Here is a 15,747-nt window from a genome sequence, read left to right as displayed (position 1 = left end):
ACCGTTCTAGAGCACAACGTTCTAGAGTCTTCAGGAAGGACTCCTGAACCTCACTGGTCGACCGTTCTAAAGCACAACGTTCAAGGGTCTTCAGGAAGGACTCTTGAACCTCACTGGTCGACCGTTCTAGAGCACAACGTTCTAGGGTCTTCAGGAAGGACTCTTGAACCTCACTGGTCGACCCAAAATAAAAAAAACCTACCCTCTTCCCAAGAGGTCCAGGGGGTCCGTTCTCTCCGGTGGGTCCCGGGGAACCCTGCACCACAGAGGGGAAGTGAGTAGAACAACGATGACCCACAACAGGAAGTGACATCACAAATGGACATGAGTCAGGTTTAAATACCAGTACATGATGTTAGCAAGTACAACAGCTCAGTACACAATAACTATAGTTAAACGGTAAAAGCATGACAGTGAAACATAACAAAGGTATCCCTACATGATGTTAGTCAATGCAGCATAACAATAGTGTCACCAGTAAAACATTACTATAGTATGTGTAGTCAATAAAACAGCTATAGTATGAGTAGTAAAACAACAAACAACATCTGCACGATATTAGTCAATAAAGTATAACAACAGTGTCTGAAGTCAGAAATCATAACTATAGTATGACTATTCAGTAAAAAATAACCATAGTGTGTGTAGTCAGTAAAACATAGTTATATTGTGGTCAGTGAAATAGCCATTGTACATGAACATGCTGTAGCTATGATAAATGTGAGTTAGTTAGAGGAAACTCACAGCTTCTCCTTGCTCTCCGTCCTCTCCTCGGTCTCCCTTGGCTCCGTCCTGACCCTAAGGGAACGCAAGAAGACTCAGCACCAGCTAACTCATCAAGGTCTGAGCCTAAGGAGACTCAACACCAGCTAACTCATCAAGGTCTGAGCCTAAGGAGACTCAACACCAGCTAACTCATCAAGGTCTGAGCCTAGGGAGACTCAACACCAGCTAACTCATCAAGGTCTGAGCCTAGGGAGACTCAACACCTGCTAACTCATCAAGGTCTGAGCCTAGGGAGACTCAACACCAGCTAACTCATCAAGGTCTGAGCCTAGGGAGACTCAACACCAGCTAACTCATCAAGGTCTGAGCCTAGGGAGACTCAACACCAGCTAACTCATCAAGGTCTGAGCCTAGGGAGACTCAACACCAGCTAACTCATCAAGGTCTGAGCCTAAGGAGACTCAGCACCAGCTAACTCATCAAGGTCTGAGCCTAACGAGACTCAACACCAGCTAACTCATCAAGGTCTGAGCCTAGGGAGACTCAGCACCAGCTAACTCATCAAGGTCTGAGCCTGAACATGGTTATTGTTTACATTATTTAGTTAAGATACCAAACAGGGACTAAGTACGGTAATAAGCATGGACTAGTTAAGGTATTTAACATGGACTAGTTAAGGTATTTAACAGGGACTAATTAAGTTTATTAACATAGGCTGGTTAAGGTAATCAGCAGGGACTAGTTAACAGACTAGTTAAGGTAATTAACAGGGACTAGTTAGGGTAACTAACCGGGACTATTCAAGGTAATTAACAGACTTGTTAAGGTAATTACCAGGGACTAGTTAGGGTAACTAACAGGGACTAGTTAAGGAAACCAACAAGGACTAGTTAAGGTAATTAACAGGGACTAGTTAAGGTTATCAGGAGGAACCAGTTAAGGTTATCAAGAGGGACTAGTTAAGGTAATTAAAAGGGACTAGTTAAAGTTGTCAGGAGGGACTAGTTAAGGTTATCAAGAGGGACTAGTTAAGGTAGTAGTTGACCGGTAAAGAGAGGGTTAGAACTTACTCTGGGTCCGAGCTCTCCGGGGGGTCCGGGATCGCCAGGGAAACCAACGGGACCCTGAAGGGATGGACCACGTCAACACACCATCGCCATGACATCATCACTCCTCTCCATCACATCATCACTCCTCACCATCGCCATGACATCATCACTCCTCACCATCACCATGACATCATCACACCTCACCATCGCCATGACATCATCACACCTCACCATCGCCATGACATCATCACACCTCACCATGGCCATGACATCATCACTCCTCACCATCGCCATGACATCATCACACCTCACCATGACATCATCACACCTCACCATCGCCATGACATCATCACACCTCACCATCGCCATGACATCATCACACCTCACCATCACCATGACATCATCACTCCTCACCATCGCCATGACATCATCACTCCTCACCATCACCATGACATCATCACACCTCACCATCGCCATGACATCATCACTCCTCACCATCACCATGACATCATCACGTGTGTGTGTGTGTGTGTGTGTGTGTGTGTGTGTGTGTGTGCGTGTGCGTGTGTGTGTGTTACCGGGTTTCCTTTAGGTCCGTCGTCTCCTGGTCTTCCTCGTCCTCCGGATGGACCGGATAGTCCCGGTTGCCCCGACTCTCCCTTCTCCCCTCGCTCTCCACGGGGACCCTGCCATTGGGCCAAAGCACTGTCAGTCACCTCTGTGGACCAATCAGGGCCCTCTCATGGTGTTAAGGGGGGCGGGGACACTCACCTTCTTCCCTGGCTCTCCTCCAATACCCGGGGGTCCGCCCTCACCCGCCTCTCCCTGTCAGACACACGGCGTAGCGTAGCATAGGGTAGCATAGCATCGCGTATAGCGTAGCATAGGGTAGCATAGCGTCGCGCAGATCATAGCACAGCATGTCATAGCATATGGGGGAGCAGAGCAGAATAGAGTGCAAAAGTACAGTGTAGCATAGGGCGTAGCATATAGCATAGCATAGCATAGCATGTGGTGTGGTAGAATACAATAGAATGGAAGAAAAAACGGAATAGCATCGCGTAGGGCAGAAGAGCATAGAATAGCACAGGAGAGAAAGAAATGCATCACGTTAATGTCAATTACGAACGTGATAATGTGTGTAACAAATAGTATATAGTATACTGTATGCTATGTAAAACAAGGTATATAGTATAATGTATACTGTATGTAACACAGAGTTTACAGTATATAGTGTACTGTATACTGTATACTGTATGTAACACATAGTATATAGCATACTGTATGTAACACATAGTATACTGTCTACTGTAAGTAACACATAGTATTTGGTATACTGTATGCAACACATAGTATACGTAACACATAGTATATAGTACACTATATGTGAACACAGTATACTGTACACTGTATGTAACACATAGTATATATTCTACTGTATACTGTATGTATCACATAGTTTACAATACACTATATGTAAACATAGTGTATAGTCCAATGTATACTGTACGTAACATTGTTTATAGCCTACAGTTGAGTGTATGTGAGCTGTGGTGTGCGTACCTTCTCTCCCAGGGGTCCAGGGTTACCTATCCCACCGGGGGGTCCTTGGGGACCCTGAGATGGGGCGGGGGGGCGAGGGGGAGGGGGGGGGGGGGAGAAAACGAGGCGTTACTTCATCAACACACCACCGTTAGCATCGTATCCTAGCGTAGCTTCACAGAGGTCATAGGTCAACAGAGAACACCAACAGGATGACCTGAGAAGGACCGGTCGGTACTCACATCAGCGCCGCTGGAACCAGCAGGGCCGCGTGGGCCAGGGGGTCCGGGGGGGCCCTGCAACACAGACACACGCTAGCTCACAGCGCTAGGTCACGTAGCAGGGCTCACATCGCTGGGTTACCTAGCATGGCTAACATCGCTAGGTCACGTAGCATGGCTCACAGCCCCAGGTCACGAGGCATGGCTAACATCGCTAGGTTATGTAGCATGGCTCACATTGCTAGGTTATGTAGCATGGCTCACAGCGCTACTTCCCGTAGCATGGCTCACAGCGCTAGGTTATATAGCATGGCTAACATTTCTAGGTTACGTAACATGGCTAACATTGCTAGGTTATGCAGCATCGCTCACATCTCTAGGTTATGTAGAATGGCTAACATCGCTAGGTTGTATAGCATGGCTCACATGGCTAGGACACGTAGCATGGCTCACATTGCTAGGTTATATAGCATGGCTCCCAGTGCTAGGTTATGTAGCATGGCTAACATTTCTAGGTCACGTAGTATGGCAAACATCACTGGGTTATGTAGCATGGCTAATATTGCTAGCTTACATAGCATGGCTCACATTTCTAGGTTATATAGCATGGCTAACATCGCTAGGTTATGTAGCATGGCTCATATCGCTAGGTTACGTAGCATGGCTCATATGCTCGGCAACAGAGCACAGCTACTATACTAGGCTACCCGGCATGACTATTATCAATAGACTACACAGCATTGGTAATATTATAGGCTACACAGAGTTCCCAGGGCTGACCCCCTTCTCTCCCAGTACTACAGACCAGGGCGGGGTACGTACCATGGGTCCAACATCGCCGGTCTCACCCTTCTCTCCGGAGGGTCCTGGAAGGCCCTGTTGGCAAGAACACACACATGAACCCCTGCTCACTGGGAACGAACTGGGATAAAGGATGTAGCTGTGATAGAGGACAGACTGTAGCTGTGATAGAGGACAGACTGTAGCTGTGATAGAGGACAGACTGTAGCTGTGATAGAGGACAGACTGTAGCTGTGATATAGGACAGACTGTAGCTGTGATATAGGACGGACTGTAGCTGTGATAAAGGACAGACTATAGCTGTGATAAAGGACAGACTGCAGCTGTGATAAAGGACAGACTGTAGCTGTGATAAAGGACAGACTGTAGCTGTGATAGAGGACAGACTGTAGCTGTGTTAGAGGACAGACTGTAGCTGTGATAGAGGACAGACTGTAGCTGTGATAGAGGACAGACTGTAGCTGTGATAGAGGACAGACTGTAGCTGCGATAGAGGACAGACTGTAGCTGTGATAGAGGACAGACTGTTACGAAGGACAGACTGTAGCTGTGATGAGTACCAGCCTAACAGTGATAAAGAACAGCCTAACTGTGATATAGCCCAGCCTAACTGTGATAAAGCCCAGCCTAACTGTGATAAAGCCCAGCCTAACTGTGATAAAGCCCAGCCTAACTGTGATAAAGACCAGCCTAAAAGTTGTGGGAGGAGGTCCCTGAGGTCCAACACACCTGTAGTCCGATGGGTCCGGGGGCCCCGGGGAACCCTCTGGAGCCTTCGTCTCCCTTGGAGCCGAACGGCCCCTGCTGCCCCCTGAGTCCCAGCTCTCCATCGGCTCCCTGTCGGGCCCCGGCGAGGCACAAGAGTCCGTTAGTCGCTGAACACCAGTACTCTGCTGTACTGAGGGGCCCTCAACCAATGATGGGCCCCCAACGGTTCTGCGTGGTGCGTCGTTACTCACAGCGGATCCAGGCTGGCCCAGGGGGCCCAAAGGTCCTGGTGGTCCGGGAGGGCCCTGTCCGCAACACAAACACAATCAGTACCGGGTCAGAACCCCCCCCCCCCCCCTTCTTCCCCCCATCCCGTCTTAAAGCAGCACTAGGACTCACGTGCTCGCCCTTGCCTCCCTTCGCCCCCTTCTGGCCGTGCTCTCCAACTTCACCCTGGAGGGACAACAACACAAACAACGTGAACAAACAACACAAACACACAAAACGCAATGCACACTATGCAGCCCATAACACAACATTGACGGAGCACACACACACATACACGCACCACAGGACAAACGACACAACAAACGACAGTATAGTATAACGACAAAAATATATTAAAAAAAGCTGTCAAGTTTAGCGAGGTACGTCAAGCTTGCCGAGGTACGTCAAGTTTAGCGAGGTACGTCGAGCTTAGCGAGGTACGTCAAGCTTAGCGAGGCAGGTCAAGCTTAGCGAGGTACGTCAAGCTTAGTGAGGTACGTCTGGGTTTATAATATCGATCTAGTTCAGAGTGGTTCTGGTACTGGCCTTGTCTCCGTCCTCTCCGGGCACCCCAGGGGTTCCTGCGGCTCCGGGCAGACCAACGGGCCCCTGGACTCCATCTCGTCCTGCTGGCCCAAGAGGACCCTTCTCACCCTGAGAGACACACAACCGCCTGTTAGCGCTACCACTTCCTGCCAGCGCTAGGACTTCCTGCCAGCGCTAGGACTTCCTGTCAGCTCTACAGCTGCCTTTCAGCAGTTAAACTTCCTGTTAGCAGTTTGACTATCGCTAGTTACTAAACTAACTGTAATTTATGAAATGTACTGTCACTAACACAATATTCCCTGTTAGCAGTTCAACTTCTCGTTCACAGTTTTGCTTCCTGTTAGCGGTCAAACATCATATTCACTGTTGGACTTAGTGTTAGCTATTGAACATCCTGTTATCTATTGAACATCCTGTTATCAGTTGAACATCCTGTTATCAGTTGAACTTCCTGTTGAATCCTTCCTGTACTCACAGGTCCTCCTTTCTCCCCAGCGTTTCCGGGGGGCCCCTGGGGGCCTGGTCGGCCGGGGGGTCCGATGGGGCCAGCGGTGCCGGCGCCTCCTCTCTCTCCGGGGGACCCCTGGAGACAGAACCCCAGAACCACAGGTGAGACCCCGCCCCCATGCCAACGGCAGAACCTCCCTCCACAACGGGCTTCAGAGGAAGGATGAACGGCACCCAACATGGTGGTCATCATATCGGGCGACTGGAGGGTCTACTGCTGCTACTGAGACTATTCACTGTTCAGTCAACAGCCAGACCCTCGTAACCACGGTGACTGGAGGGTCTACTGCTGCTACTGAGACTATTCACTGTTCAGTCAACAGCCAGACCCTCGTAACCACGGTGACTGGAGGGTCTACTGCTGCTACTGAGACTATTCACTGTTCAGTCAACAGCCAGACCCTCGTAACCACGGTGACTGGAGGGTCTACTGCTGCTACTGAGACTATTCACTGTTCAGTCAACAGCCAGACCCTCGTAACCACGGTGACTGGAGGGTCTACTGCTGCTACTGAGACTATTCACTGTTCAGTCAACAGCCAGACCCTCGTAACCACGGTGACTGGAGGGTCTACTGCTGCTACTGAGACTATTCACTGTTCAGTCAACAGCCAGACCCTCGTAACCACGGTGACTGGAGGGTCTACTGCTATTACTGAGACTATTCACTGTTCAGTCAACAGCCAGACCCTCGTAACCACGGTGGCTGGACGGTCTACTGCTACTACTGAGACTATTCACTGTTCAGTCAACAGCCAGATCCTTGTAACCACGGTGACTGGAGAGCTAACAGGTATTCCAACACGCTATGGACATCGGGGAATCGAACATAAAAGTATTGTTGTGTGATTATTATTCTTGATTAGACAACTGTTTTGATTAGACAACAGTCTTGTAGAGGCAATAGTCCTGGTAAAACAACAGTCTTGTCCAGAAAACCGTCTCATAGTAACAACAGTCTTGTTTAAACAACAGTCTTGTTTGGACAACAGTGTTGTGGAGACAGGTTGACGGGGTCTGGTCTGGAGTTAGGGGTGGGGGGGGGGGGGGGGGGTTCTGTCAGGACGTACCGCGGGTCCAGGGGGTCCAGCAGGTCCTTCGCTTCCCTTCAAACCACCGCCTCCCTGGGGAACGAAACACCAAGAGATTAACGCAGATTACAGATTATACTCCTGTAGTTTAATATCACCCAGATTCAAAATCCTGTAGTTTTAATATCGACCATATTACAGATTATAATCCTATATTTTTAATAGCACCCAGATTACAGATTATAATCCTGTATTTTTAATAGCACCCAGATTACAGATTATAATCCTGTATGTTTAATAGCACCCAGATTACAGATTATAATCCTGTATTTTTAATAGCACCCAGATTACAGATTATAATCCTATATTTTTAATAGCACCCAGATTACAGATTATAATCCTGTAATTTTAACAGCACCCAGATTACAGATTTTAAGATTGTAGCCTGACTACAGTCATGGCCTGTCCCTCTCCATAGACCCAGCCTGACTACAGTCATGGCCTGTCCCTCTCCATAGACCCAGACTCACGGGGGTGCCGGGCAGGCCTCGCTCCCCAGGGAAGCCCCTCAGGCCTGCGGGTCCGTCCTTGCCAGGGCCTCCTGCTGGACCGGGGTCTCCCTTGGTGCCCTCTTTCCCTGAAGGTCCTGACAGACCCTGCTCCCCAGGGGGTCCCGGGGGCCCTGGGTGGCCCCGCTCTCCCAATGGACCGGTCTCTCCTGACGGGCCCTGGGGGGACGGAGGGGAGGGTGGAGGGGGAGGAGGAAGAGGAGAGGGGGAGAGGAAGAAGAGGAAGAGGAGAGGGGGAGAGGTGGAGGAAGAGGAGGAGGAAGAGGAGGAAGAGGAGAGGAGGAAGAGGAGGAGGCGGAGAGGAGGTGGAGAGGGGGAGGAAGAGGAGGAGGAAGATGAGGAAGAGGAGGAGAGATGGAGGAAGAGGAGGATGAGAGATGGAGGAAGAGGAGGAGGAAGAGGAGGGGAGATGGAGGAAGAGGAGGAGGAAGAGGAGGAAGAGGAGGAGAGGTTGAGGAAGAGGAGGAGAGATGGAGGAAGAGGGAGGTGGAAGAGGAGGGCAAGTTGACGAATGAGTACATAAGAGCAGCAGTGTAGTCTACTAGTCTATTAATACACGACTGCCGGTGGTGAAGATGAAGTAAAATGATATAAGATAGAACCTTCTGGAACGTACCTGAGGTCCGACAACTCCAGGGGGTCCTGGTGGTCCCACTTTACCTTGGAAACCCTGAGGAGCAGAACGCACTCAGAACACACCTTCACCTGGTTTAGGCCCAATCCCATTTCTACCCTTTACCCCTTACCCCTTCCCCTTACCCCTGCCCCTTCCCCTTAACCCTTACCCTTGCCCCTTCAAAACAAGGGGGAGGGGTAAGGGGAAGGGGTAAGGGGGAGAATTGGGATTGGGGCTTAATATACCTCCCCCTAACCTAGAATACACCGTAAACTAATATATAATACGCCATGAACTAACCTATGATGTACTTTACCACTGAAGACCAGAATACAGTCAGAATAGACATTCAACTGGTATAGCTTAAACTAACCTAGAATATATCATAAACTTTATGATATACTTAACCCCTAAAGACCAGAATAGAGTTACCAGAAGAGTTAACCTTCATCTGGTTTAACATACCTTCAACTCATTACATATACCTCAAACATATATAAACACCTTGACCGCATCTACCTTAAACTAATATATATTATAGCTTCAACTCATGCACATAAAATATACCATCCACTGATATATGTAACACCTTAAAGTTACATAATGTACCTTAAATGTGAATATAATCATCCTTCAACAAACCCAACAGATCTTAGACCCTGTAGGATGAACTACAAGGCACTTATTGAAGCCTCACCACTTCTCCTCTCTGTCCTGGGTGACCGGGCAGTCCGTCTTTCCCTGGAGGGCCCTGAAAGAACAACAGCATGGCGTCACAGACCACTCGGACCCCTGGATCCACGATGGGGAGCCTAGCCAGGACTACTGAACACTGAACTGGACTTTGGGATGTCAGAATCTGACAAGGTTTAAGTCTTGTCCAAGTTTGAATTAGTTCCACTTGTGTTTGAAGAAGTTTGGTGTTGAGGAATACATTTAAAAGGACACCCCCAACCCTAAAACTACTTATTTGAATTAAAGAGTGATGTAGTGGGTTACATTGAGTTGCTATGGATGATCCTGGTCCAAATCTCCAGCCAAATACACAAAGCTTTTAAAGTCAGATGATATGTAAATATGGACGCAATTTTCCCTCTATGGGTCCAAAGTGTGGACTAGATATGTTATAAGTAGTTTGGTACCTTAGCTTGGTCAAGTCATTTCATGTAGTGTGGATTAGTCATGTCATGAGTAGTTTGTGTTTAAGTGTGTATTTTAAGTGTTGATTAGTCATGTCATGAGTAGTTGGGTGTCTAAGCTTGTGTTTAAGCGTGGACAAGACAGGTCATGTTATATGTGTTTAAGAACAAGCGTGTGTTTAAACGTGTTTGTTTAAGGGTGTGTTTAAGAGGTTGTTTAAGAGTGTGGGGTTAAGTGTGTTTGTTTAAGCTTGTGATTAAATGTATTTAAGCGTGTTTGTTCAAACTTATTTAAGCGTGTGTTTAAGCGTGTGTTAAAGTGTGCGTTTAATTGTGTGCTTAAGTGTGTGTGTAAGTGTCTGTGTTTAGGTGTGTGTTTAAGCGTGTGTGTTTAAGCGTGTGTGTTTAAGGCTGTGTTTAAGCGTGTGTGTTTAAGTGTGTGTTTAAGGGTGTGGTGTGTGTTTAAGGGTGTGTTTAAGCGTGTGCTTAATTGTGTGTTTAAGGGTGTGTTTAAGTGTGTGTTTAACCAGCGTTTAAGCATGTGTGCCAAGGCTTGTGTGTTCAGGCATGGGTTTAAGCAGATGTTTAAGTGTGTCTGTTTAATCTGTGTCTAAGCGTGTGTGTCTAGGCGTATGTTTTTAAGCGTGTGTTTAACCAGTGTTTAAGCATGTGGTTAAATGCGTGTTTAGGCGTGTGTTTGAGCGTTTAAGCGGGGTCTTACGGGAGGTCCTTTGGGTCCGGGGAATCCGTTGGCTCCCTGGGCGCCGGGCAGACCCTGAGAACACAAAGCAGTTTAGTGTTACAGCGACTCAGCGTTCTAGCGTTACAGTGAATCAGCGTTTATTATGAGGGCCGAAAACGAGTGTGAGGAAGAAGGGGTCCGACACCTACCCTCTCTCCTAGTGGTCCGTGGGGTCCGTCACTTCCTGAGGTTCCCTGGAAAACAAGATGGAGGGGAGCTTAAGAGATGGGGTAAAAACAACAATGTAACAAAGTTGTAGAGTGATGAAGAGGATTTCGTGAACTATGGTTTATAACTCGTGATGGAAGGGCGTACCTTGGCTCCGGATTTACCGGTACCCCCCCTTGGCCCTCTCTGTCCTCTGGGTCCCTGAGAGAGAGAGAGAGAGAGAGAGAGAGAGAGAGAGAGAGAGAGAGAGAGAGAGAGAGAGAGAGAGAGAGAGAGAGAGAGAGAGAGAGAGAGAGAGAGAGAGAGAGATGGATGGACAAAATAAATGAATAGTTAGTGAGTGAATGCTTGGGTTTTTAACAAACCATTCATTTGTTGATCAAAAATCGAAATGGATGGATGAATAATCTCCGTACCGTTGGTCCTCTCTGTCCTCGTGGTCCAGCTTTGCCGCCCAGACCCTGAGGAGACACAAGAAGAACTCATGATCCTGGTGGATCTCCCTCTACCCAGATCCTATACATCAAGACCTCATTCTGAGGCAGCCGTTTGATTGGCTGCCATCCTTGATTGACTCCAAGAACGATGCCCGCCCATTTCCTTTTTTTGACCTCCCTGCATTCATTTCTGCACAGGTTCCTCGGACTAAGTCTCCACCCCCGCACCTCCACCCTCCCACCAGACCTCCAACCCCTCCTCAGACCTCCTCCTCCCCACCTGGGGTCTGAGGGGGAGGTGGCACCCCAGACACGCGTCAGCCAGCTGGTGTCATCAGCCCGTACTCACCCTGGCTCCCTTCTCTCCGTTTGACCCGGGGAACCCAGGGAATCCAAGAGAACCCTGGAGAACATGGAAAAGAGGGGAATGAATGGATGAATCCAGACAGGGGAGTGAGAGTGAATGAAATGTAAAGGGGGAAGATTTATTAATGAGTTAATAACTTGAGTAAGTGAGGGGGTGAATGAAATGAATGAGGAAAGTGAGGGAGTGAAGTGAATGACTGAATGAGTAAGTGAGTGAATTAAGTGAGGGGAAGTCGTACCTTCGGCCCTTGTCTTCCAGGATAACCAGGAAGGCCGGGAACGCCAAGTTTTCCCTGGAATCAGACGATCAGAATAAACGATGAGACAAGGTAAAGGCATCAATCAATCAATATATATATATATATATATATATATATATATTCTACCCATCCAGGGGCCATCTTGCTCTCTGATCAGACCATGGGCGTCTGGGTTCGAACCCAGAACCTTTGATCTGGGGGTCCCCCACTGACCCCCTACTGATAATAAAACCCATGTGTGTGTGTGTTTGTGTGTGTGTGTACCGAACCCACAGAACCCACCTTCTCTCCGACCAGACCGATGGGTCCCAGTTCACCCGGGGGCCCCACGCGGCCCTTGGGCCCCTCGGGACCGTCCTCCCCCCTGGGGCCTGGGACGCCCAGCTCGCCCTGTTGCCATGGAAACGCACGGACACGGGCGTTAGACGTAAACCCGGTCTTCAGGCCCGAGACAGCGTCGCAGCCCGTCACTCAGGCATGTGCACTGTACAGTGTTTTATATATTTTAGTATTGTTTTAATTTGAGAATTTGGGGTATTTTTAATAATAGGTGTTTTGTATATCCTACTATTTTAGCATTGTATTGATTTGTTACTCTGTTGTGAACGTCTCTTTATAAATAGGGTTTGGGTAAATCTCCACCTAGTGGACAATGCAGCCATTGCAGCTGTACAGTCGAACCGAATACAATTATTAAAATCTGATGACTTGATTGACATTTATGATTGATCTAAAACATACTAGTAATAATGTCATAAATTTGACAGCTTAAAGAAAAATCGAAGGAAAATCTAATCCTATTTTTATTCTCTTTCAAGCGTTGACATAAATGCTAGATTGAACGTGTCGACCCTCCATGTTTCAACTCACCCTCTCTCCTTTGACTCCAAAATCTCCCTTAACTCCTGGGAAACCATCCTCCCCCTGAAAACACAACAGACCATGAAATACAAACACAACAGACCGTGAACCACAAACACAACAGACCGTGAACCACAAAACACCGAAAAAATTTAACTTTTCTCTTCGTAATATGTGGTGATAAATATGTAAAGGTTGGCTATAAAAAGTAGTGATTGGAGCTGAGAGATTCAGCGCTCAGAGTTGATTAACAAACGGCCATTTTGTTAGTTTAGGACTAACAAACGTAATTTCACTCAGAGTCCAACGTAATATCGGTTCTTCTATTTGTCTTGTACGTTGTAAATGACAATGAAGCTGACTTTGCTTTGACATTGATTCCAGCAGTTTGATCGTAGAACCATGAATATATACAAGTTAGAAGAGGCTTACGACTCGTACGACTCGTACGGAGTCGTACGACAGACGAGTCGTACGGAGACACTGAGAAGCTCCACTCACCTTCTCTCCTTTGTGTCCCTTCAGACCGCGAATGCCTTGAGTTCCCTGAGAGGAGACGAACAGCAGAGGTCAACCAAACAGACAACCTCAGACCGACAACATCAGAGAGACAACATCAGAGCTGGTTGGGGAGTCTAGCCACTGGTCTGGACCATGATGAGCAGAACCCAGGATGTTATCATGAAGCGCACAAGTAGAACACATCATTGGGGATGTTCAATCGTTCAATACTAACAAATAGTAAAAATCTAAGAGGAATCGAGTGAAGGAATGTGAACTCACACCTCGTTATCCTAGCTTACATAATGAGAACAAAACTATAATCTATGTGCATGTTGTTTGGTGTAAAGATGAACATTAAATACTTCAGATTCAACCAACAGTTTTTGTGATTACGTCACATCTGTTCGTTACCAATATTGAAACAACAAAATGGAGTCATTTTCCTGTATGTTCTGAGTATCCCTGCAGTCCCTTAAGGTACCACTGGGGGCAGTGTGGCCCGCTGGGGGAATCACTGCTTAGCATGGTCTGATGAGACCATGCTAGGATATGGACCATGGACCATTGACCATGGACCATAGACATTAGACCATGGACCATAAACAATAGACCATAGACCATGGGCCATGGACCATAGACCATAGACCATAGATCATGGACCATAGCCCATAGACCATGGACCATAGACATTCGACCATAGACCATGGACCATGGAGCATAAACAATAGACCATAGACCATGGACCATAGATATTAGACCATAGACCATGGACCATGGACCATAGATATTAGACCATGGACCACAAACATTAGACCATTGACCATAGACCATAGACATTAGACCATAGACCATGGACCATGGACCACGGACCAAGGACTATAGACGAAGGACCACGATGGGCTCCTGCTCACCTTGAGTCCTCGGGGCCCTGGGTACCCTATCGTCCCCTGGGGGCCGCTGGGGCCCTGAGAGACGGAGGGAGAGAAAGAGGAGGACACAAAGAAAGACAAACCAAGAGAAAATGATCAACGCAGCTCACAGGGAAACAAAATAAACGTTCACAACCACACTAAGAAATATTTTTAACAACTTTCGGAAAATTTCCAAAACATGTTTGACTGCTTCCGGAAGGGTCCTGAGCAGAGCTCAGACCCAGCCACAAGGTGTATGTTGTACGTCCTGGTCCTTAAAAGTAGTACTTAGCATCGTGTAGCATCTTACCCTAGCTGTCTCTGTTGTACACGGGGAATAGGTTAACCTACCGATAATTATTGCTTGGCACTCGGTTCTATGAACATTCTTACTGTACCGACAGTGATATGTTGTTTCTCTTTCTTCTGACAAATGTACTTATTGTAAGTCGCTTTGGATTAAAGTGATGAATGTAAAGCTATCGATGGAAACAGCCACTCCCCCCTGGAGCTCAGTCTCAGGTCAACACCGAGAGGTCAAAGGTCAGTGCCCCATAGGACCTCATCCCATGTCAGGCCTGTGGTTTTGGGACACCAGGTGTATCCAGGTGTATCCAGGTGTGCCCGAGGTGTGTTGGGAGACCCACCTGGTTCCCCTTGGTTCCAGAGGGGCCCTCCTTTCCTGGGTGACCCTAAGAGAGCAGCGTCCAAGAGGTCAAAGGTCAGTATTACAGCGAGGTCAAGACGCTACTGTATCTTTGTGATTGGTGTGAGTGGACGGGATGGGGTGCCTACCGGGGGGCCGTCGGCTCCGGGCATCCCTGGGAGCCCCGGCTTGCCTGTGGGGCCCTGGAGGAGAACAGAGGAACGTTAGCAGAGCTGCCCTGTAACCCTCCTGCTCACCACAGGGGGCGCTGTGAGTCAGACGCTGCCCTGTAACCCTCCTGCTCACCACAGGGGGCGCTGTGAGTCAGACGCTGCCCTGTAACCCTCCTGCTCACCACAGGGGGCGCTGTGAGTCAGACGCTGCCCTGTAACCCTCCTGCTCACCACAGGGGGCGCTGTGAGTCAGACGCTGCTAGGGTCAATAAGTTCACTGTTTATTATTAGCTCAATCTTTGAGCTGGACTTTATTTTAAGATTAACTTTATTTTTAGTGTAGTTTGGCTGCACTCAGCTTCATTTATCAAGGCTTTTCAGTCAACTTTGTAGAATATTTCAGTCAATAAGGTGAACATTTTGTCCCAGGTCTTCAGCTATACTTTATTTGCAAATTGGTTAGCTAAACTTTAGTACATCTGCATCCTCATCAGCAAAGAATTATCTTTGATGTATCAATCACTGTTTATATTTTCAATGTCTAAATGATAAATACCTATGCTATAATATGATCAATGTCTATATTATCACTATCAATATTATCAATATCTGCTATCATTATCTAGGTTATCAATTGATATAATCACTATCTATGACATTAAAATCTTCATGATCAATATCTATTTGTATCAATCACCTTCTCCCCTGGTGGTCCAATGGCTCCTTGAGGTCCTGGCATGCCCTGAAAAACACACACACACACACACACACACACACACATTTTTATTTTTATTAATTTATATAATATTTTAGTGATATATATTATATCATCAAAGTGTATTGTGGGCTCGATGTATGATGTATATATAATACATCATATATCAATCATATCCTATATAATATCTATCATATCATATAGGGCACATCACAGGTGTGCCCGTCCTCTCACCTGAGTCC

At 47.4% G+C, this 15,747-nt stretch overlaps 1 protein-coding gene across 6 annotated transcripts in view; it reads right to left on the bottom strand.

The window, feature by feature from the left end:
- col11a2 (collagen, type XI, alpha 2) overlaps nucleotides 1-15,747 on the bottom strand; it is a 53,959-nt gene that overhangs the window by 7,839 nt on the left and 30,373 nt on the right. For all 6 annotated transcript variants that reach the window (XM_030346556.1, XM_030346558.1, XM_030346559.1 and 3 more), the window contains 31 exons: nucleotides 15,740-15,747; nucleotides 15,488-15,532; nucleotides 14,767-14,820; nucleotides 14,619-14,663; nucleotides 13,972-14,025; nucleotides 13,058-13,102; nucleotides 12,566-12,619; nucleotides 11,978-12,085; nucleotides 11,675-11,728; nucleotides 11,419-11,472; nucleotides 11,049-11,093; nucleotides 10,780-10,833; nucleotides 10,614-10,658; nucleotides 10,444-10,497; nucleotides 9,281-9,334; nucleotides 8,584-8,637; nucleotides 7,929-8,126; nucleotides 7,438-7,491; nucleotides 6,336-6,443; nucleotides 5,861-5,968; nucleotides 5,447-5,500; nucleotides 5,299-5,352; nucleotides 5,069-5,176; nucleotides 4,361-4,414; nucleotides 3,560-3,613; nucleotides 3,339-3,392; nucleotides 2,547-2,600; nucleotides 2,354-2,461; nucleotides 1,797-1,850; nucleotides 745-798; nucleotides 203-256 (listed from right to left, as the gene is read on the bottom strand). The exon at nucleotides 15,740-15,747 is cut by the window's right edge and continues 46 nt beyond it. In XM_030346556.1, coding sequence (XP_030202416.1) covers nucleotides 203-256; nucleotides 745-798; nucleotides 1,797-1,850; nucleotides 2,354-2,461; nucleotides 2,547-2,600; nucleotides 3,339-3,392; nucleotides 3,560-3,613; nucleotides 4,361-4,414; nucleotides 5,069-5,176; nucleotides 5,299-5,352; nucleotides 5,447-5,500; nucleotides 5,861-5,968; nucleotides 6,336-6,443; nucleotides 7,438-7,491; nucleotides 7,929-8,126; nucleotides 8,584-8,637; nucleotides 9,281-9,334; nucleotides 10,444-10,497; nucleotides 10,614-10,658; nucleotides 10,780-10,833; nucleotides 11,049-11,093; nucleotides 11,419-11,472; nucleotides 11,675-11,728; nucleotides 11,978-12,085; nucleotides 12,566-12,619; nucleotides 13,058-13,102; nucleotides 13,972-14,025; nucleotides 14,619-14,663; nucleotides 14,767-14,820; nucleotides 15,488-15,532; nucleotides 15,740-15,747 — 1,997 coding nt within the window. The remainder of the gene's footprint in view (nucleotides 1-202; nucleotides 257-744; nucleotides 799-1,796; nucleotides 1,851-2,353; nucleotides 2,462-2,546; nucleotides 2,601-3,338; nucleotides 3,393-3,559; nucleotides 3,614-4,360; nucleotides 4,415-5,068; nucleotides 5,177-5,298; nucleotides 5,353-5,446; nucleotides 5,501-5,860; nucleotides 5,969-6,335; nucleotides 6,444-7,437; nucleotides 7,492-7,928; nucleotides 8,127-8,583; nucleotides 8,638-9,280; nucleotides 9,335-10,443; nucleotides 10,498-10,613; nucleotides 10,659-10,779; nucleotides 10,834-11,048; nucleotides 11,094-11,418; nucleotides 11,473-11,674; nucleotides 11,729-11,977; nucleotides 12,086-12,565; nucleotides 12,620-13,057; nucleotides 13,103-13,971; nucleotides 14,026-14,618; nucleotides 14,664-14,766; nucleotides 14,821-15,487; nucleotides 15,533-15,739) is intronic.

This window comes from Gadus morhua, chromosome 22 (assembly GCF_902167405.1).
Source record: "Gadus morhua chromosome 22, gadMor3.0, whole genome shotgun sequence".
In the NCBI taxonomy this organism is placed as follows: Eukaryota; Metazoa; Chordata; class Actinopteri; order Gadiformes; family Gadidae; genus Gadus; species Gadus morhua.
This window is presented reverse-complemented; position numbering and strand designations above follow the sequence as displayed.